At 36.4% G+C, this 23769-nt stretch overlaps 2 protein-coding genes across 5 annotated transcripts in view; one reads left to right on the forward strand and one right to left on the reverse strand.

Moving 5' to 3' along the window:
* The window catches only part of LOC120423698 (putative polypeptide N-acetylgalactosaminyltransferase 9), an 83129-nt gene that overhangs the window by 39035 nt on the left and 20325 nt on the right, over nucleotides 1-23769 (reverse strand). For all 4 annotated transcript variants that reach the window (XM_052709189.1, XM_039587598.2, XM_039587599.2 and 1 more), the window contains exon 3: nucleotides 5157-5230. The gene's annotated coding sequence lies outside the window, so the exon portion shown is untranslated. The remainder of the gene's footprint in view (nucleotides 1-5156; nucleotides 5231-23769) is intronic.
* LOC120428260 (40S ribosomal protein S12) overlaps nucleotides 8217-23769 on the forward strand; it is a 79057-nt gene continuing 63504 nt past the window's right edge. Inside the window, exon 1 of the mRNA XM_052709192.1 lies at nucleotides 8217-8249. Within this exon, the coding sequence (XP_052565152.1) occupies nucleotides 8232-8249 (18 nt within the window). The 5' untranslated portion in view covers nucleotides 8217-8231. The remainder of the gene's footprint in view (nucleotides 8250-23769) is intronic.

Raw genomic sequence — 23769 nt, forward strand, 5'->3', positions numbered from 1 at the left:
GGTCATTTTGGTCATTTTGGTCATTTTGGTCATTTTGGTCATTTTGGTCATTTTGGTCATTTTGGTCATTTTGATCATTTTGGTAATTTTGGTAATTTTGGTCATTTTGGTCATTTTGGTCATTTTGGTCATTTTGGTCATTTTGGTCATTTTGGCCAGTTTGGTCATTTTGGTCATTTTGGTCATTTTGGTCATTTTGGTCATTTTGGTCATTTTGGTCATTTTGGTCATTTTGGTCATTTTGGTCATTTTGGTCATTTTGATCATTTTGGTCATTTCGGTCATTTTGGTCATTTTGGTAATTTTGGTCATTTTGATCATTTTGGTCATTTTGGTCATTTTGGTCATTTTGGTCATTTTGGTCATTTTGGTCATTTTGGTCATTTTGGTCATTTTGGTCATTTTGATCACTTTGGTCATTTTGGTCATTTTGATCACTTTGGTCATTTTGGTCATTTTGGTCATTTTGGTCACTTTGGTCATTTTGATCATTTTGGTCATTTTGGTCATTTTGGTCATATTGATCATTTTGGTCATTTTGATCATTTTGTTCATTTAGGTCATTTTGGTTATTTTGGTCATTTTGGTCATTTTAGTCATTTTGGTCATTTTGGTCATTTTGATCACTTTGGTCATTTTGGTCATTTTGGTCATTTTGGTCATTTTGGTCATTTTGATCACTTTGGTCATTTTGGTCATTTTGGTCATTTTGGTTATTTTGGTCATTTTGGTCATTTTGGTCATTTTGGTCATTTTGGTCATATTGATCATTTTGGTCATTTTGATCATTTTGTTCATTTAGGTCATTTTGGTTATTTTGGTCATTTTGGTCATTTTGGTCATTTTGGTCATTTTGGTCATTTTGGTCATTTTGGTCATTTTGGTCATTTTGGTCATTTTGGTCATTTTGGTCATTTTGGTCATTTTGGTCATTTTGGTCATTTTGGTCATTTTGGTCATTTTGGTCATTTTGGTCATTTTGGTCATTTTGGTCATTTTGGCCATTTTGGTCATTTTGGTCATTTTGGTCATTTTGGTCATTTTGGTCATTTTGGTCATTTTGGTCATATTGATCATTTTGGTCATTTTGATCATTTTGTTCATTTAGGTCATTTTGGTTATTTTGGTCATTTTGGTCATTTTAGTCATTTTGGTCATTTTGGTCATTTTGGTTATTTTTGGTCATTTTGGTCATTTTGGTCATTTTGATCATTTTGGTCACTTTGGTCATTTTGATCATTTTTGTCATTTTGATCATTTTGTTCATTTTGTTCATTTTGGTTATTTTGGTCATTTTGGTCATTTTGGTCATTTTGGTCATTTTGGTCATTTTGGTCATTTTGGTCATATTGATCATTTTGGTCATTTTGATCATTTTGTTCATTTAGGTCATTTTGGTTATTTTGGTCATTTTGGTCATTTTGGTCATTTTGGTCATTTTGGTCATTTTAGTCATTTTGGTCATTTTGGTTATTTTTGGTCATTTTGGTCATTTGAGTCATTTTGATCATTTTGGTCACTTTGGTCATTTTGGTCATTTTGGTCATTTTGGTCATTTTGGTCATTTTGGTCATTTTGGTCATTTTGGTCATTTTGGTCATTTTGGTCATTTTGGTAATTTTGGTAATTTTGGTCATTTTGGTAATTTTGATCATTTATGTCATTTTGGTCATTTTGGTCATTTTAGTCATTTTGGTTATTTTTGGTCATTTTGGTCATTTTGGTCATTTCGGTCATTTTGGTCATTTTGGTCATTTTGGTCATTTTGGTCATTTTGGTCATTTTGGTCATTTTGGTCATTTTGGTCATTTTGGTCATTTTGGTCATTTTGGTCATTTTGGTCATTTTGGTTATTTTTGGTCATTTTGGTTATTTTTGGTCATTTTGGTCATTTGAGTCATTTTGGTCATTTTGGTCATTTTGGTCATTTTGGTCATTTTGGTCATTTTGGTCATTTTGGTCATTTTGGTCATTTTGGTCATTTTGGTCATTTCGGTCATTTTGGTCATTTTGGTCATTTTGGTCATTTTGGTCATTTTGGTCATTTTGGTCATTTTGGTCATTTTGGTCATTTTGATCATTTTGGTCATTTTGGTCATTTTGGTCATTTTGGTCATTTTGGTCATTTTGGTCATTTTGGTCATTTTGGTCATTTTGGTCATTTTGGCCAGTTTGGTCATTTTGGTCATTTTGGTCATTTTGGTCATTTTGGTCATTTTGGTCATTTTGGTCATTTTGGTCATTTTGGTCATTTTGGTCATTTTGGTCATTTTGGTCATTTTGGTAATTTTGGTAATTTTGGTCATTTTGGTAATTTTGATCATTTATGTCATTTTGGTCATTTTGGTCATTTTAGTCATTTTGGTTATTTTTGGTCATTTTGGTCATTTTGGTCATTTCGGTCATTTTGGTCATTTTGGTCATTTTGGTCATTTTGGTCATTTTGGTCATTTTGGTCATTTTGGTCATTTTGGTCATTTTGGTCATTTTGGTCATTTTGGTCATTTTGGTTATTTTTGGTCATTTTGGTTATTTTTGGTCATTTTGGTCATTTGAGTCATTTTGGTCATTTTGGTCATTTTGGTCATTTTGGTCATTTTGGTCATTTTGGTCATTTTGGTCATTTTGGTCATTTTGGTCAATTTGGTCAATTTGGTCATTTTGGTAATTTTGGTCATTTTGGTCATTTTGGTCATTTTGGTCATATTGATCATTTTGGTCATTTTGATCATTTTGTTCATTTAGGTCATTTTGGTCATTTTGGTAATTTTGGTAATTTTGATCGTTTTGGTCATTTTGGTCATTTTGGTCATTTTGGTCATTTTGGTCATTTTGGTCATTTCGGTCATTTTGGTAATTTTGGTAATTTTGGTAATTTTGGTATTTTTGTAATTTTTGTAATTTTTGTAATTTTTGTAATTTTTGTAATTTTTGTTTTTTTTTGTAATTTTTGTAATTTTGGTAATTGTGGTAATTGTGGTAATCATTTTGTTCATTTAGGTCATTTTGGTAATTTTGGTAATTTTGGTAATTTTGATCGTTTTGGTCATTTTGGTCATTTTGGTCATTTTGGTCATTTTGGTCATTTTGGTCATTTCGGTCATTTTGGTAATTTTGGTAATTTTGGTAATTTTTGTAATTTTTGTAATTTTTGTAATTTTTGGAATTTTTGTTTTTTTTTGTAATTTTTGTAATTTTGGTAATTGTGGTAATTGTGGTTATTTTGGTAATTCTGATAATTTTGGTGGTTTTGGTAATTTTGGTAATTTTTGTAGTTTTGGTAATATTGGTGATTTTGGTTATTTTGGTTATTTTGGTAATTTTGGTAATTTTGGTAATTTTGGTAATTTTGGTATTTTTTGTATTTTTGGTACTTTTGGTAATTTTGGTAATTTTGGTAATTTTGGTAATTTTGGTAATTTTGGTAATTTTGGTAATTTTGGTAATTTTGGTAATTTTGGTAATTTTGGTAATTTTGGTAATTTTGGTAATTTTGGTAATTTTGGTAATTTTGGTAATTTTGGTAATTTTGGTTATTTTGGTAATTTTGGTAATTTTGGTAATAGTGGTATTTTTTGTAATTTTTGTTATTTTCGTAATTTTTGTAATTTTTGTAATTTTTGTAATTTTTGTAATTTTTGTAATTTTTGTAATTTTTGTAATTTTTGTAATTTTTGTAATTTTTGTAATTTTTGTAATTTTTGTAATTTTTGTAATTTTTGTAATTTTTGCAATTTTTGTAATTTTTGTAATTTTTGTAATTTTTGTAATTTTTGTAATTTTTTAATTTTTGTAATTTTTGTAATTTTGGTAATATTGGTAATATTGGTAATATTGGTAATATTGGTAATATTGGTTATATTGGTAACATTGGTAATTTATGTAATTATTGTTATTTTGGTAATTTTGGTAATTTTCGTAGTTTTGGTAATATTGGTAATATAGGTGATTATGGTAATTTTGATAATTTTGGTAATTTTGGTAATTTTGGTAATTTGGAAAATTTTCAAAAACTTTAAAATGTTCACCTAAATTTCTATTTTTTCATTTTTTATTTAATTATCCTAGAGTGATTGGTTTCTTTCAATTTCTTTTACATTGATAAATAATCTTGATAAAAATATATAAAATAAGCTAGCATAGCTTTTGAAGAACTTCCCTTTTCATTATTATTTTTCATTGACCATTGGTAAACAATTTTTTTATGGAACATAAAACCCTACCACCAAGATAAATGTGAAAATTGACAAAACAATTTCCACTTAAGCTCATAACAGCTTCGACAGCAAACTCCAGCATGTCACACTAATTTGTGTCATACCGGCTCGACATATGTCGTCCACTTTCGACAAATAGCTTTCCTCCGTCGCTGAGCCTAAGCTGAACCACTTCAACTCGGAGTGAGTGAGTGACCAACCGCAAATGATGACCAAAGTACGGAGCGAGAGAGAGAGGGAGAAAATTAGGCGTCCGATTCCGCAAAACATCCTCCCCACAGCAGCCGTAGGTTGACCAAGTGATGAGTCCGGCTTTTTGCCGAGAGCCCGGGAAAGCGACAATCGCAAAACCACTTCTTCCTGCATGCTGCCACCCTTGGGTCAACCGCGCAGCTACCGGGCTTTGCTCGGCTCGGAACTGGACCAGCTTAGCAGGCATCTGCCAAGAGAGCAGCTCACTACAAATAAGGTCGTAAAACATTTCCACAGAAAACCGCACCATCATCGTCGTCCCAGTAGGCATTGGGGCTCACGACAGATCCAAGTTGGTCGGTGAGTGTTTTCTAACCTAGAAAGCCCAGTAAGCAGTAGGCCACGCCACCTCATAGGTTACTGAGGATGAGGGGACGGTAGTTGTAGGGACAGGACCAGAGCCAGCCCAACCGGAAAGGAAAGTGGAGCCTGCAGCCTGAATTGAGCGCGGTCGCGCGCGAATTGAGTTATTCTATTTGCCAATTTGCAGAAGGCGCGGAACGTCAGTAATGTCACCACACGCGACCAACCCCCTCCCTCCCTAGATAAAACTAGATTTTCCCCGAACGACCATATTTCTTTGATTGAATTTTCACTTTTTTCTTGGCGTTCACATTTCCTTCAGTGTCGCCGAGATAAAAATCTGTCCTTGTCGCCTGTGGGAAAGCGGCGTCGTCGTCGACTCACCTTAATTGATTTTTTATTCGTGTGTTTCGCCGTCTTGATGTGGCGGCCGGTGTCGTGCGGTGGAGTAAAAACACCTGTAAATAAACGCAGAGAAAGAGGAGGCACTTCTGAGTAAATGGCGTTCGTAAAAAGGTTAAGATTTAGGGCGAACTCGAGCGGTTGAACAAGAAAACATCACACGTGTGAAGGGTAATGAAAGCTATTCCGGTGAAAATGAGCTTGGAAATTTACTCTCAACAAATAAAGAGCTTTTTGGGAGGAGGACGCACTTTGGGGTGTTTAAAAACCTAAGTATTTTTTTTATAACTTCAATGTTTTTCTGTTAATTTCTCGTCACAATGTGTAAGAATTGGGCTTCCTGAAGAGTAGTAGGCTCTGGCAAAAAGACATGTAACATCTACGACAACACCAACAATGACTTCTTGACACCTCCGTGGCATAACAAGTGGGCCGTGCTTTTTGCTCAAGTCTTTCCTCCCAAAAGATTGTATCTTTCACCCAATTCCACCAACCAACCAGTCACCGGGGACGCGCCTACCACGATGAACGTCAGCTAAGTTGTTCAGCACTTGCGCTGCGGTGCGATAATCAAATGGCTTTCGCTTAGGCCTGACAAATGGCTCATTATGATTGTTTATTGCTATTAAGTAAGAGGGATGAGACTGCCGAAGACCCGGGAAAACATGACACAAATTACGTGGCGACCAACCTGTTTTGGGTAGCGCGCTATGACCATATTTTTTTCTGGGAGAGATTATCTTGATCTTTTTCGGTGTTTAGCGACTTCATTTTGGTCAACGCCTGCTGTGTGCTTGGAATAATGTTCACGTTTGGTAAATGTTGTTTTGAAAAGAACTCTCCCCAGATATTCTTGGTTTGACTTTGCGACGTAGCATTTATTCACTGGTGTCACAATTTCACTTTGAGTCCGGACTAAAATGCCATAAATATCCATTGTGCGACTGCTTCTGGTGCGCAATCCTGCTGAAAGCTTGGCCACCAAAAAAACCAACCAACCAACCCAGCCAGGAATCGCAACCCATAAATATTACTTTAGCCCGGACCAACGGCCATCCGGGGAGACCTTTGTTGCTGTAGTGACCACCCCCTCTGTAACCACGCCGCGTTAATGTCCACCCACAGTCCGACCCCCAAAAGTGCCATTGGCGCATTCAAGCAGAAGATCAACTTTAATACCACCCTGACTGCCGCTAGGATGCACAGTGCTGCCATCGTTGACGCCATATTGAGTGCAGCAGCAGCTTTCCGGTTTCCGGGTGTGACAAAAAACAAACGGCTAGAAAAAATAAACATGGCGGAAACGAAAAACGGCTCCCACTTGGATGTGGCGCGACCACTAACGGAAGCCGCGGGAAAACACGACCGCCGAACGCCTATAAATAAAAGAGTGCAATTTTCGGCAGCTGACCACAGTGGCATAGCATGCCATGGTTGTGAATTTTCACGATTTTGCAGACATTGCGAAATTCGTAACATTCCACAATTTTTGCAAATTTCTTGGATTTTCTGAAATCAATGCAAAAACATTACAAATTTAGTGACATTTTTCCACACAGATTTTGATTGCAAATTTAATTAGTTTTAAATTAAATATTTACTTTTTGAACTGTAAGATTTTAAAGGAAAACGAACATTTAGACAAAATTGTTACAACATTCAATAACTTTGAATTGTTAATTGAAGTGTACAAAAATATTTAAATAAAAAGTAAATTTGGTGTATTAACAATTTGACTACCTTTTTATTCAAACTTGATTTATTCCAGTTTGAATTACTTGAGCTTTGTAATATAAACATGGTAATATTACATCTGGGAAGGAGTAAATCTTTTGTGGCAGAAAAATGTGTAATTTTACCTCTGAAAATGTGTAATTTTAACAGTCTGAATTGAGGTAAAATTACAACACAATAAAGGTAATATTCAACCGTACAAAATTACAGCATCAAAATTTACCTAATTTTACACTTGTTATTTTCCTCATAAAAATCGTCCATTTATGTTTTAGTTTTCTCTTAGTAGCAGAATCAGCAACAAAATTTAATTTTTCTCTTGTTGTTCCTCCAGAAAACTGGATATTTTCAGCGTGGAAATTCACTTAGGCTCTGGCCGAAGTCGATTTGTTAGCGTAAAAAATCGCTAAACCTAGAAAAATCTCATCGCTGATAAAATATATTTAGTTTTTTCGTGAAAATCCAAAAACCAAACATAGCTAAAATTGATTATTCGATATATCAATGATTTACCAATGATTTAAATCAAGTTTTACGGACAGCAAGCGTGACTTGACTATTCAAGAACTTGCCACACAGCAACATAATGAGTGAATTTGGAATCTGAAAAATTGAAAGGATATGATTCCATTTATGATATAATATCACCTCAATTTTGACTGAAAAAATTACAAAGAAAAAGAGGTAAAATTACACATTTTCAGAGATGAAATTACACTTTTTTCTGACATAACAAATGTGCTCATTCCCATGTATTATTACCATGTTTTTTTACTGTGTATCTTGAAAGCCGTTAAGAAGAGTTGTTAAGGCATATGCACGTCTGGTTTTAATGAATAAAAATCTTCAAATGTCTCTGAAATTACAACTTTATTCTTTCACAGGAAATTTACTTAACTTCAATTCTGTCAATTGGAGCGCGTTAAGGGAGCCCAAATCTATCATGCCTTCACGAAACTGAAACGTCATCAACTTCAAAATTGTCGAGTTGTGTAATGAAGCGTTTTCTTAAGTTCATGCATTGTGATTCACGAATTCTTGAATGGAATTAATTAAAATGTCGGAAGTATTACGAAATCTTGGAATAAATTATTAACATACTCATGAAATGAATTCCATAATTTCAGCAAGAAAGTTTTTTCCGTGTTCGAAGTGTCAAATCACATCAGAGCTCCCGGAAAATTATTGACTATTCCGGAATCCGGAAAACAATTCAAGACGGAACATTGGACGCTCTACAGAGGACTCATCGCCAGCGCCCAAACATTCAAAAAACAGTTCTAATAGCCCCGAAAATTCCAATGATGTTTCCCAACGCGGTACATGTCGAAAAAAAATCCCAAACCGATTAACTACCACCGGTACAAAAAGGGCCTCACGGTGACGGCGGCAGCGGTCAATTCACATACATTAGTGTTTATCGACCGCGAGGAGGGAAAAACGCCGTGTAACCGCGCTGATGGCTGTGACCACGTGGAACGAAATTTCGGTACATTTTGTACCGCCACCGCCAGCCAGCCAATGGCCTTTCACTGTACTGTTTCACTTTTTTTCTGTTCTGTTCGACAATTTGGTTGTTTTTATTTTGTTTGCACGGGCTGGTACACACGAAGCCGGTCGGCGCATGAATAATTTGTGGATCGTTTTTTTTTCACTAGCAAACTTCCGAATAGATCCGAAAAAAGTAAATCAGTAGCAAGCCATGCGCCGGAAATCGCTTGAAAAGCGCAGTACAGTGCCCTGGCGGGAAGATCTCGAGCGCCCAGCCTTCTTAGATTTAAAAGGACCGTTACGAAATCGGTTGTTTGGCTGGAAAAATTTGATAATGTATCCAAGTGGATGAAGGTGCTAATCAACAAAGGAAAAACGATTTCCAGCCTGAAGTTGATGCGCATGAAGGAGGGATGAAAAGTGTGAAAATTGCTTTTTTACTGCAAACGGGTTAGAATTTTGGTTGGTGATGGGCCGTGGTTTTGTGCTAAACCAAATTTAAATTCAATTTCAATTTGAAAAGTGCGTTGTTGCTCAGATGACCTCAATAAATCCAGATAAAATTAATCCCAAACAGTCGATTTAAAGTCCACGGCGGAAAACTAATCTGATATGCAATTTAGACACCACACTTTTTTTTCATCTAAACTTTTTCCAAACGATGCAATTGGTAATTTATGCCTCCCAAGCCGGCGGCGGCGTGCAGGTGTCACACGGGAAAAGCCCTTCAAAAATCGATAATATGCAAATAGAGGCAATTTCGCTTCGTTCTGCCCAAGCAAATCAGCAAATCTGTGCCTGTCGAAAAAGTTTTACCCAAAACCCTTGTGACGGGAATTGGAATGAGAAAGAGCGAAAAAGTTGGACCCAGGAATTAAAAACAAGAATACCTCTCGGAACTGGCAGCAGCAGTGGTGCCATATGGTGGAGCTTCCTTTCATTTGAATACGCCAAGTGTTCAACTAAACAGTAATTTGTTGAGCAGAACGAACGAGCTTCCGATTGGGTGAGCAGCATTTAGCGATTTTGATTTTTTGCTGACTGAAAACTTTGCAAACAAAAGAAGGAAACGAAAATCTAAATCAGAGTTTCCCAAATTGCGGCGAAAGTTTTCTGCTACAATTTGCGGTTTTAATTGTGTAAATTTGAATATTCAGCAGCAGGCGAATCGTCTCAAAGAGTTGAGAATGGCAAAAGATTAAAGAGCACGTGTTGGTGCTAAAATTCCGTCCCCAACTCGAGAAGGCAAGAAACGAAAACCTGTTTTCTTGCTCACCTTCCACCGCTCACATTTGTAATTAAGATGGTAATCGGACGCATCACAAAGCGCATTTTAAACCTTCAACTTTGCTGAGAGTGAGATGATACTTTTAAGACTAGTAAAAACCAGATTCACCAAAAACTTTGTAAAACAGGCAAATACAATAAAATTAACAATGTTTAATTTCTACACCTTTGAAAAAAAAATCAATTTTCACTTTAACTATGAGAACAGACTGGAATCAATAAGTAAGTAAAAAGTTCTTAAACTGTAGATGTTTTTGATTAGATTGAAGAACAGTGAAAATCTTGACCAATTTGGCTGTTCTCTATTAAGAATGAGAAAAAAGTTAATTTACTTAATCTTTCACAAACTTAAAGCTACAACATTTGAAGAACATTTCTGATCCAATCTCGCCATCTCTTCCCTCCCTCGGGCAACGCACAAAAATTAAGTCGTAAACGTTTGTCGAGCGCGCGCCATTTTCGCTGATTGTCCGATTTTTGTCGGAAGCTAAAAAAAACAAGGCTGGCCATGAAATCCGCAGCGATGAAATGAACTAACATTTCCAACATTGCCCACAGCACGCCGTCCCCACCACCACGGCTTGCTTTGATGTGAACGCGTTCCTCGAAGTACGCCGAAATTTTCCTCAATTAGCGAACGTTCGAATTTACCCAGCTCAAGAACACGCAGTGTCAGTGGCTTTTCGAGAAGGTCTTGTAACTGTACGTTGGAGAAGGGTTCTCGAAATGATTGCGTAATGATGATTTGGCCGGTAATTGAGAGTTTTCGATGAGTGCAACTTGAAAATTCCCACTGTTACATTTGGAGAGTGCAACTTTCGAAACTGATTGCCTCCGCACAGGTGAAATTGCAGCCGGTTAAATCTTCATCAAAAAAGTCCAACGCAGATAAATCGGCTGTCGGCTTTTCGGCTGCGGTCTAGTAAATTGGAAATAACATACAAGTAGTGGCGCACAATTCCAGTCTCATTTGGGGGCACACGTAATGGCACACACTTTTGGTGGTGGGGGGAAATACAGGAGACCCCGTCGAAGCATGCGATGCGATGATCTCCAGTCGGTCAGTGCCTACTGTGGTCACGGTTCGTTAATGGACGTCGACATCGGAGAGCCACTTAACATAGGTAAAGTTTAAGGTTAAAAACGCAAAAAAAAACTAAAAGAAACTAGATGCGACCGAGCAAGCATGGCTAATTACAAACAGTGGCGATTTTCCGTTAACTTTAGTGCACGCGGAAATGGCATTTTGGAAACGCTCGAGTCATCAAGACGATTTTTTGTTTTGGTTGAAATCGCTCAACTACTCGTAGGTTCTTGGAAACGAGTTGAACACGTGCTGAGTTCAACTGTAACACATATTTGCGACATCTTCTTCAAACGACCACAATCGACGGTTGACCCTAATGAAATCCCCGACCCTCTATTGGTTACAACCAGTGGAAAGAGGACAAACCGGCTTACGCTTGGATTGCTTGAATGATTGCAAATTTTTATTTTTTTTTTTTTAATTTATATTTATTCAAATTTCTTTTCCATGTACATTCATTCAGTTAAAATATTATTGAGTGTCCAATCACAAACGATGACTTTTCACCTCAATTTTAAATACTAGCAACTTTCATTTATTCATGAAATATTGTAGCTTTCGCTATTCAGTGATTTCAAATGTAGGAGGTCCTACATGTACAAAAGGGAAAAGGGATACCTTAAAACTAACTTATAAACTATATAAAGAGCGGATCAATGCAGCATGGCAGGTCTGAAAATTTGTTTATAAATTAACAGTTTATTCTTGAGACAAAGTCTAGAATTCCTGTTTATAATTGGTACAAACATTTAATATATTTGTTACATTTAACCTGGATACTTTCAATGTGATCCTTGTAAGTAAGGTTTTTGTCAAAACCAAGTCCAAGATATTTCACTTGATCCTCCCACTTTAAATTTACCTCATTCATCTTTATAATGTGATGACTTTTTGGTTTAAGAAAATCAGCCCTTGGTTTGTGAGGGAAAATAATAAGTTGAGTTTTTGCAGCATTTGGAGTAATTTTCCATTCTTTCAAATAAGAATTGAAAATATCCAAGCTTTTTTGTAATCTTCTTGTGATGACACGAAGGCTTCTACCTTTGGCGGAGATGCTTGTATCATCAGCAAAAAGTGATTTCTGACATCCTGGGGGCAAATCAGGCAAGTCAGAAGTAAAAATATTGTATAAAATTGGACCCAAAATGCTTCCTTGAGGGACGCCAGCACGTACAGGTAGTTGATCAGATTTGCTATTCTGATAACATACCTGCAGAGTACGATCCGTCAAATAATTTTGAATAATTTTCACGATATAAATCGGAAAATTAAACCTTTTCAATTTCGCAATCAAACCTTTATGCCAAACACTGTCAAATGCTTTTTCTATGTCTAGAAGAGCAGCGCCAGTAGAATAGCCCTCAGATTTGTTGCTTCGAATTAAATTTGAAACTCTCAACAACTGATGAGTAGTTGAATGCCCAAGGCGAAATCCAAACTGCTCATCAGCGAAAATTGAATTTTCATTAATGTGCGTCATCATTCCATTAAGAATTATTCTTTCGAATAATTTACTAATAGATGAAAGCAAACTAATGGGCCGATAGCTTGAGGCTTCAGCAGGATTTTTATCCGGTTTCAAAATCGGAATTACTTTGGCATTTTTCCAACTACTGGGAAAATATGCCAAATCAAAACATTTGTTGAAAATTTTGACCAAGCAACTTAAAGTTGCTTCTGGTAATTTTTTAATTAAAATGTAAAAAATGCCATCCTCACCAGGGGCTTTCATATTTTTAAATTTTTTGATAATAGATTTTATTTCATTCAGATCCGTATTAAAAACTTCATCTGATGAAAATTCTTGTTCAACAATATTCTGAAATTCTATTGAAATTTGATTTTCAATAGGACTCAAAACATTCAAGTTGAAATTATGAGCACTCTCAAACTGCTGAGCAAGTTTTTGAGCTTTTTCCCCATTAGTTAATAGAATATTATCACCATCTTTTAAAGAAGGGATGGGTTTTTGAGGTTTCTTAAGAACCTTTGAAAGTTTCCAAAAAGGTTTGGAATAAGGTTTAATTTGTTCGACATCTCTTGCGAACTTTTCATTTCGCAGGAGAGTGAATCTGTGGTCAATAACCTTTTGCAAATCTTTTTGAATTCGCTTCAGTGCAGGATCACGAGAACGTTGATACTGTCTTCGGCGAACATTTTTCAGACGAATCAGAAGCTGAAGATCGTCATCAATAATGGGAGAATCAAATTTGACTTGGACTTTAGGAATAGCAATATTCCTAGCATCCAAAATTGCATTAGTTAAAGATTCCAAGGCTGAATCAATATCAGCTTGGGTTTCTAAAACAAAATCATGATTTAAATTATTCTCAATATGATGCTGATACCTGTCCCAATTAGCTTTGTGGTAATTAAACACAGAACTATTGGGTCTGGTAACTGCTTCATGAGAAAGTGAAAAAGTTACTGGAAGATGATCAGAATCAAAATCAGCATGAGTCACTAAAGGACCACAATACTGACTTTGATTTGTCAACACCAAATCAATTGTTGATGGATTTCTAACAGAAGAAAAGCAAGTTGGCCCATTCGGGTATAAAACCGAATAAAGACCAGAAGTGCAATCTCTGAACAGAATTTTACCATTGGAATTTACTTTTGAATTATTCCAAGATTGGTGTTTGGCATTAAAATCACCGATTATCAAAAATCGAGATCTATGCCGAGTAAGTTTATTCAAATCCCCTTTGAAATAATTTTTATTTTCCCCAGTGCATTGGAAAGGCAAATATGCAGCTGCAATCATAATTTTCCCAAAAGAAGTTTCAAGTTCAATGCCCAAACTTTCAATAACTTTTAACTTAAAGTCACGTAACGTGCTATAAGTCATACTACGGTGGATAACTATTGCAACTCCACCGCCATTTCGATTCATTCGGTTATTAGTTATAACTTTATAATCTGGATCACTTTTCAAATAAGTGCCCGTTTTTAAAAATGTTTCGGTTATAACAGCAACATGCACGTTATGAACTCGTAAAAAGTTGAAAAATTCATTTTCTTTCGCTTTTAAAGAGCGAGCATTAAAATTCATAATATTGATGGAATTACTTAGATCCATGATTAAACTTCAGGGTAAGAACAACATCATTCGCAAATTTTAATCCAATCTGGATTGCTTCCATCATGGATGTAGCATTACTCATTGTTTGAATCAAACCAAACAGTGAGTTTTGCAAAAAAGTCATTTTTTCAAACGTAACATCGCCGAGATCAGAAGATCCCAAAGCGTTGCCAGCAGAAAAATTTTCAAATGAAATTTGAGGTACCTGCCCAATTTGAAAATTGGTAGAGGATTTAAAATTCGTGGATGAACCCGAACCCGAAACGACGTTAGCATAAGAAATGCCATTGTTGTTACCTAACTTTTCCACGGTAGGGGTATTTCTAGCATTGTTCGAGTGAGACAGTACGAACGTTTGATTTAAAGATGCAGGTACAACCTGACTTTGAGAAAATTTCGGTTTGGATTTCGGCTGATGCTTAGCACGAGAATCCAAAACCTTTTTTCTGATGGGGCAATCCCAGAAATTTGATTTGTGATTTCCACCACAATTTGCACATTTAAATTGAGTGACTTCTTTCACGGGACAATTGTCCTTGTCGTGAGAAGAATCCCCGCAAACCATGCATTTTGGAACCATGGCGCAATGATCAGTACCGTGACCGAATGCCTGGCAACGCCGGCACTGAGTCAGATTCTGGCCATTACCGCCATGTTTCTTAAAATGCTCCCACTTTACCCGTACATGGAACAAAAACTGAACTTTGTCCAAAACTTTCAAATTGTTGATTTCATTTCTGTTGAAATGAATCAGATAAAATTGTGAAGTCAAACCAAAGCGAGAAATATTCCCGTTTGATTTTTTCTTCATTGGTATTACTTGGGATGGGGCAAAGCCAAGCAACACCTTAAGTTCGTTTTTGATCTCATCCACTGACAAGTCGTTGGAGAGACCTTTCAAGACCGCCTTGAATGGCCGAGCATTCTTGGTCTCATACGTGTAGAAATTGTGTTTGTGGTTTTTCAAATAACCAACAAAAGTTTGGTGATCTTGTAAAGATTCCGTCAACAAGCGACATTCTCCTCTTCGACCAAGCTGGAACGAAACTTTCAAATTGCAAGTTTCCTTGCAATTCTTCAGTTGCGTTCGAAAGCTGGCCAAATCGGAGACGGAAGTCACAACAATTGGCGGAGCCTTTACTCGTTTCTCGACGGCAGAAGGCTCAGTACGAGGAGAAGGTTCCTTGTCATCAGTTTCGGATAAAACACCGAAACTGTTTGTCAATGGAATTGGAGGATTGACCTCACATTCAGAATCAGAATCAGACCTCAGAAGAGGCTGTTTTCTTTTTCTGTTTCCGTTAGCCGGTTTAGCGTTCAAACGCTTCACCGACGTAACGACCAAATCTTCAGAAGATTTGCGTTTACCTTTGTTTTGAAGCATTTTGCAAGCAAAGTTCTCTTAAAAAGATGGCTTCGTTTGTAAAATACAACAAAATTTCAGGTGGGGTTAGTCTTGAAAAGACTGTTTAGAATTTTGGAAAATAACTCAGGTAGTCTTTAAAAAGACTGTGAATTTTGTTTTGAAATAACTCTGAGCTTAGGTAGTAAAAAATACCGCAGCTCTAGTGTCCGTTCACCACGAAGGTTCGCAAGACACTGAATGATTGCAAATTAGAGAAGCAATCGCGCAGCGCATCCGGCTCCTCTCGCGGTCATCATCATCAACGCTTCGGATGCTGCTATCCCAGACTTGTACCCGTGAAGGTACCTATGTCTACGTCTATGTGTGCAGCTGATGGGCATAATTGTGCTTCTCAACTTGGACGACAAAGTGGTGAAGCGTGCCAGGATAATTACTCAGAGAGCTACCGCTTCATCGGATGTGCGGCCTTGACGCCGCATAGATAATCTGTGTCAGGTTGAACGCTAGCCGATGAGAAATGACAACAATTACGCGACTAAATGCTGTCATTTCTGGTCCAGCGTCCGAGGCGAAATCCAAGAAGATATTCAAACATAACCTCAAAACCGGCGTCACACCTTGTTGAACTGCCAAGAATGTCTCGTGATCACGCGCGCCAACAACTGCACACAGCAAATCAAGTTCTCAATCGAGTAGGCGCTGCCACACTGCGCGCTCACTACCCGGTCACTGCGATGAATACTTGCACGTAAAGTAGGCGGCGCGCGAAGACAGGGAAGGCCCCCCGCCACCGGTTTAACAGTTACCGACCGATCCAGTAGAACCACTTTCGAAAGAAGAAGGAAGCCTGCCGCGATCCACTGGCAAGGCCTACTTGCCCGCTTCGCCCGCCAGCCAGCCAACCAAACAAGGTTCAAGATCTCGCGTCATACATGATCGACTCCAGCGGGGGCCTACTTCGATCGCTTCGAGAGTTCAACGCAACGTGGTTCTACGGCAAGCGACGAACCACATTCACTCGCTCGCCGCGATGATTAATCGCGGGGCAAGAATTTCGATCGCGTTCGCAAACGAGTTCAGTGTTAAGTTCGAATTTCTTGAACTTGAAAAGTGCGGTTGACTGCGGTTAAGAACGAGGCCAGACGAGCTTTGAATGGCGCCGCCGAACGGACCATGAATGAAACTAGTAATTAAATCGATTGTATGGGTCATGGAATTGGAAATCTAATTCGAGAAATTAAGAAGATCGCACTCGTAGCATTTGAAAATGTAAAGGTCCAACTCGGCTCACAACCAGATCTTCAATACGATCTTGATGTCGGCAGACGAAAACAACGTCTTATGAACAAAATTAGCGGGTTAACAGCTCAATCAAAACAAAGTTTCAAATTACAAGTACCGAAAATGATACAACTAGAGCGTGTACAATGTAAACTACCCATGCAAAGACTCACTGTTCATATAATTACCAAAAAAAAATCGGTATAATGATGGCAAATTTTCGCCGTCTCGCGACTCACGGTTCGTACGTCGAAGGTAGACGTGAGGCAAATTTACAAATAAATCCAAACGAGCAGGAAAACAAAAAACCGGGGTATCCAAAACAATAATAAACAAACGGTGGTGCCAAATGTAAACTCTTTAGACCTAAAGGTCTCCCCATTATTAACTCTTTTTGTGCCTCGCGCGCAACATTGTCTGTGTCCACCGGTTGGTTGGTTGGTTGGTAAGTAAGAGGGCCCTCTCTTCCCATTCATTTGACGGAAACGCAAACATCAGCAATTTTTAAAGCCGGGTTTTTTTTTGCTGTGCTCCTCCACTCAATCTTGGTTTAAATTACCGTGCGTGTATGTAATAATGTGTGATTGATGAGAGTGGAATCCCAGGTCGATCGGTAGAATAAATAATAATAAATAGTAGGCTATGTTTTGGTTTGCGTACGTGAATGAATTGAGTACAATTGATTTAAGCCCGGTTGGCCATGACTTTTGCACTGTGCAGCCACTATTGACCGGTAATTTGGCGCGGATTGCTCAGACTGTATGCGGTTGTTTTGTGTTTTTTCGGTCGGAATATTTCAACAGTAACTTCCAGTAGTTAAATTTTAACTGAAACACTTTATTTATCCCTTTATTCGAAAACTCTTTGTAAAATTTCGGTTTGATTTTTTTTTATCTGACTGAAACTTTTTGAGCCATTTTTCATTACCAGTTAGTTCAATTAAATTTGGCAGCTTCCCATACAAAAATTTCAAAAACTGTATCTTTTGAAGGAAAAGTTCATTGATTGTGTGTCTTCGACAAAGTTTTAGGTATGAATGAAGACTACAAAAAAAAAATTATTCACGGTTTATTTTAATTTTAAAATTTACACTTCGTCCCTAAAAATTGTTTTTTTTTTAAGGGAATAAACCATATTAAAAAAACCCAAGTTGGCAAAAAAATCCATCCATTTTAAATCATAAAAAGGGATTTAAAAAAAACATCTCAAAAAGTTGAAAATATTTTTGAAACTATTTTCCAATGTAAAATTAAATTTACAATCAACAACTTCTCAATTGATGATTATGTGCACCGTTTTCAAATTATAGCCGGTAATATTTTTCTAAGTTATGGTCGGTAGGTTATTTTTTGAGAAAAGCTTGGAAATATCCCTACATTTTGCTTTGGTGATACGGCCTTTAGTGGCTGAGATATGACCTTGCTTAAATACAGTACTTGTACGGTAACTGAGCGTCGTTTAACTGGGCTGTCTTTTAACTGGACGCTAGATAACTATTCTGTAGCCCACTTAATAAGCAGACAAACGTATAAAAACCAAAACACAGCAATATTACCAATAGGTCAATGGATATATAAATCTTGTGTGATAAATAAAACACTTAATTAAAATTTTTGTGACAATTAAAGGAAATAATTAAAGGAAACTCGTAAAATAGGCTCTGGATACAAATATCCATAACATTAATTTTAATATTTTATTAGGAAAATAAAATGCATTGGTAGTCTCCTCGGCATTTTACGTTCATGCCAGTAAGCGAGTAGCTTCGTTGTCAGACCATTTACCGAACAACTACTGTAGAAATAAAAACTGAGTGTTGCTCAATTACTCCTAGTTCCTAGTTATCTCGGGAACAAATCGTCAAATTTTCAATGTATTAATAAATAACAGTAAAAAATGTTTCTAAACTTTAAAATCTGGCCCAACATTTTAAAATGTCAAAAATGATAGTTTTTTTTTATTTTCAAGAACAACATTTTTAAGCCCTTTAAAAAGTAACTCTCGATCATAAAATATCGAAAAAATATTTTAAAAAAGAACAGCTTGAGCTTTTTTTCGATTAGGTTTTATAAACATATGAAACACAATAGCTTATAGGACCTTTTCCAAAAAAAAACTACAGCTTTTTTTACATTCGAATTCGAACCATTAGTTCTCGACAAGGAACTGATCAAAAAAGAGGGCTAAATGGGCAACATAAAAAATCTAATTTTCCCTTAATTTATCATTGCATGGCCATACTTGAGCAACCACAGGACGTATCAACAAAGTTGAAAAGGCAAATGTAGGAAATTCCGCACTCTAAAAAAAATGAAAAACTTAAAAACAGAAAAAACGCCCAAAAAGGTTTTTCTAATAAAAAAGATTATTTTACCTTTTAAGGACATTTCGGAAAAGATGGCATTTATGTCCAAAAAAATAAATAAATAAAAAGCGTTCAATTTTTAGTGACAAAAAATTATTGCATAAATCAGTATGTACCCATATCATTTTATTTTTTTGGGTTGTCCTCATCCAAATTGTAGCTTTTTCTTCAAAAATAGTTTTTTTCAGCCAGATTAAAAAAACAGAAATTAAAATTTGACAAGAAAACGCTCAATATTTCGAGAATTGCTCTTTAAGAATGCTTGACAAAAACATTGTAATTTTTTTTTAAATAATGTTTAGTGCTGTTGTTTTCTTTCTATGATTTCAATTATTTGGGCAAATAAAACAATTTTTAAAATGGGTTAATTGTTTCAAAGTGTTATTGTTATTCTCATTATAACGTACAACATTTCTGAAGACATCAAATTGATAAGAATATCCATATCCTAGATACAGATTTTAGAATATTTACATACCATAACTTTACAGCTTGCAAAATGTTATGGATACATGAATGAATGTATCAATGCAATGATGCGAATGCTTTGAAAGAATTTCAAGTGGCAGGGATTTATCTTATTTAGATTTTTTTTTTGTAACTTTTTTGCCGACCTGTTATTATGTATTTTATAACAAAAAAAAATCTCTATTAATTACTTTTCGGCCCACAACAATAACGGATAAGATATATTTTTGAGGTTTTACGTATTAACTTTGTCAATATGCTTGACAAAGTTGATGCCGTACAACATCTGTTTAGTTAACAAAGAGAATTTCTCTAATGCTTAAAAAACATATGGAAGGCTCGTTTTCAAGAATCTTCCCTGTATCAATTGCATAAAATTTTATAAAAAAGTAATTAAATGTAAATTAATCTGTGACCTGTTTGCCTGCCTTTATCTTCTTCTTCACATTGGCTCACCAGCACGCGCGCCTTAAATCGACGATGTCCGCATCAAAAATGAAAACCACATTATTAAACCCGCATCATTTCGCTTTAACATTTAAATTAAAAATGCATCTCAATCATCCGTAAATTCCGCCGTTTCCACCCGTCCGTCCGTTCATCCGTCGTGACACGGTTTTAATTAATCTCCGTGCACTCCGTGCTTCCGAGCTTCCGAGCCAAAGTGATTAATAATCTTCTGTGCAAACTTGACGTGCGGTACGACCAACTCGAGCGTGGAGAAATCACATCTCAACATAAAATTTGCCCCATATTTTTCCCTGTCATAAGTTTTCCTTCCCCACCCCACCCCACCTTCCAGCAGCGATCCTTCTTATCGTAATAATTTCACTCAACTGGTGATGCGTTTAATCTCGCTGGCACTCACACACACACAGACACACATACAAACACGGTGTGTAAGCCCCTGAGAGATGATCAAGCTGCACATGGCTTCCTTTTATTATTTTGTTGTTTTGGCTTTCACTCTCTTCTCCGCACTCCGGCGCTGCTCCTCATCCTGAAAGAGAGGAAAACCATGGCAACTTTGCAAAAGCTCCTCACTTTAGTCACCGTGTCGCCTGCTGGGATTTAGTGGTGGGCTGTGACGCAGGAGGGAGGGGTAAAAGTTTTTCTCTTATTCATTTTTTGTTTTGCCTTGTTTTGTTATCACGGCTGAGTTTTACTTTTTTCATAACTTGAACTTCCTCTATCCTTCTTTGTTACTTCCCCTCTGGCAGTAGTGCTGCTGCTGCTCGTTCAAGTCAGTGGCGGATTACTTAACGTTTATTTGTTTCGTTCATTTTCACGCATATCAGCGTCGTTAAGTGGAATAATGCAAAAGGCACCACCGCCGCCTAAAGTGGATAGTTTTCAATTAGGCAAATTCATACGTTCAGCTTGTCTGAGTCCACCCTCCTTTTTTAGAGTGTTTGTTTGTTTGCTTTTTCAACTCAGTTGCTTGATGAAGTGGTGGTGGTGGCAAAAGGCTACGCTATCGAGGAAGGCTCTACCGAGGATGAGTCTCGAGAGAAGTGTTACCGTTTTATGTGCACCTTTTCGGAGTAGACGAGCACAACATATCCAGCTTGCTACGTTTTTTTGTTTTCTGCTTTCCACCATGAATTAGACAAGAAGCCGATGCTAGGATGAGATGTAGTTGGATGTTTCAGAGCCTACTGGGACGTTCTTCGAGCGCATGCAAAGTAAAATGAATTCTCACACACGTGTAATTCTCAACATTTTTACAATGTTTCCCCCGATTTTTTATTTTGTACACGGAGATTTCCAAAAACGTACCATGGGATTTGAACACTTTGTTCGTGGTTCCCATTTTCATGAACGCTTGTTCACGATTTTGGGAACACTTTTTTCTTCGTGTATGTCTTTTTTTATAAAACTATGTCTTTTTCGCTTACGAACTTTCTTCAACCCACGAGTAAAGTATTTTCGGTAATTTCGGGATTTATACTCTCCGTCCGTCCGCAGTGCCATTTTACTACCGAACCATGCTCTTTATCCTCTCATATACCGATGTCCTAGCTGTATTTAAAAGTAATAAAAAGCTTAAATAAAAGTGAGCAAGCAAATCTCTATGTTGATATTTATGAAAATCTAGAGCTTTTTTAAAGGTTCTATACACAAAATTATCACTTTTTTGCTTTTTGGGTAATATTAAATAGCTCGGACTTAAGGTGGAATAAATTGAAAATTTTGTTTAAATGACCTTTAAAAAAAAACTCGAAAATTGTTGTGCTGCAAACATCGAAAGTGAAGAGAACAAGTCCAAATATTATTGTGATGAAAATGAGTATATTTCCACCATTTTTCAAGATGGTTATAAATTTTAATTTTATGTTTAAACTCATACTGCTTTTTTCCTTGAATGTAAATCAAGACCGATTTTTTTAAACCTATTGATAGATCAATGCAATGCAAGTGCAGTTGAAATAAACTTAAACATTATTTTAAAATAGCTGCATTTTTTATGTATAATGAATGGAGACTAAAAATTAGGCACGTTTATGTAACTCTGCCTTTTAAACAAACACACAGACATTCGTTTTTTTAGATTTTGAGTTGATATGTACAGAGTTGAAAATCATGGTAATAAAACATCTGGAAAGGGGTACATCTTTAATTACATCATAAAAGAGGTAATATTTAACTTTCTAAAATTACACCTTCCAAATTTACACATTTTTTTGCTGTTTGTAATGACACTTTTTCATTATAAATTGAGGTAAAATTACATCATAAATGAGGTAATATTCAACCTTCAAAAATCACACCTTTCAAATTTACACAGCTTTTTACTATGTACACAGTAGAATAAATATATTTGGAAGCTGTAATTTTGGAAGGTTTAATATTACCACTTTTATGATGTAATGTTACCTCAATTTAAACTGAAAAAGTGACATTACACCAGAAAAGTGGTAAAATTACATATTTTCAGAGATTAAATTACACCTTTTTTCTGACATAAAAGGCGTACCCCTTCCCAGATGTAATATTACCATGGATTTTTTTACTGTGTATATACGCGAAAGAGGGTCAAAGAGTATTAATTTAAAAATATTTTTTTCGTGTAATTTAATAACCTTTCCTCAGTGAAAAAATCAAAAACTTACTCCTGGATTGGATTGTGTCCTATTATATGTGTCCAAATTTATTACAAAAATCACAAGTATACCTGCAATGAAAAAAGAAAAAAAACGTTATTGTTAAAAAGAAATTCAAATATGTGGGAAATTCTTATATGTTTGTCAGGTAAAAGATTATGTCCCATTTCCATCTAATTGTTCGGTTTCCACTATAAGAATACTTAATTAGCCAAACTTTTGAGACAACAATAGGTTCCTAATGGAATGACATGTCGTTACCCTAAAACCAAAATAACTCAACCTAGTGAGAATTCGAGCTCAAGGTTGAGCCAAAATTCTCACTGGAAAGCGAAAAACGCTATATTCACCATTCACAGTAATCATAGAACATTTGGACAAACCTACATAAAAAACAGGATATTTTTGGTTTGCAAAAACGTAGAGAATTATTCACATGAGTTTTTTAGGAAAAAAAAAACACATATTTACGAAACATAACACGATCTAGGAAGCCTCTACAATTCTCCACCGGGAGTTAACCTAATGAAATGATATTGACTTACAGAAAAACTTCAATTCAATTTGAAACCCTCAATGTTTTGAGACGCAAACAGTTTGCATAAAACATGGGACGAATCATGATGGCATCCAACCATCTAACAAACGATAAAAAGTTCCTGTTTGATTAAACCCATGTCGTCACCGTCGTACACCACACGGACCATAAAAAGCTCAAGAGTACTCAACATGAGCTAGTGCGAGCTACACGGAGAATGAAAAAGCACTTCCCGTGTTCGATGTAATCCAACAACTGCTGGAGGCTGCCTTCAGTGATGCTGCTATAGGGATGTAGATTCTCGGAACACCGGATGTGAGTCAGATATATGCGAAGACAGAAATGGCAGAACACCAGCTTCCAGGTACATTCAATTAAATTACACAACTGCGAGGCAAAAAATTAATTAAATGAAAGGGAAACGTACAGCGAGAGAGCGCTCGCGCGTTGGAAAACAGAATTTTTGGCGCGAGGCTCATCTAGTAGTCTGCAGTGGGGGCGGAATCCCAATTTGGATTATGACGGTCGGTTTTTCCACCGCCACCACCACCTTCGCCTGCTAGGATGATGCTCCAGGTGGTTTGCAAGCGTGGGATTTTGGCGCACCTGGTAATTATGGTTCCCTTTTGGCATCGCTGGTAATTTGAATATTGTTGTAAATGTTTAAATAATACAGAGAGCAATTAATTTTTGACTCAGAGCTGCACCGCCAGTGCTGGAACTGATGCAGGATTATGACTAATTGCTATAGCCTTTTCCATGCAAATCTGCTCGATGTGGAGGGAAATT

Source organism: Culex pipiens, chromosome 2 (genome assembly GCF_016801865.2).
Source record: "Culex pipiens pallens isolate TS chromosome 2, TS_CPP_V2, whole genome shotgun sequence".
In the NCBI taxonomy this organism is placed as follows: domain Eukaryota; kingdom Metazoa; phylum Arthropoda; class Insecta; order Diptera; family Culicidae; genus Culex; species Culex pipiens.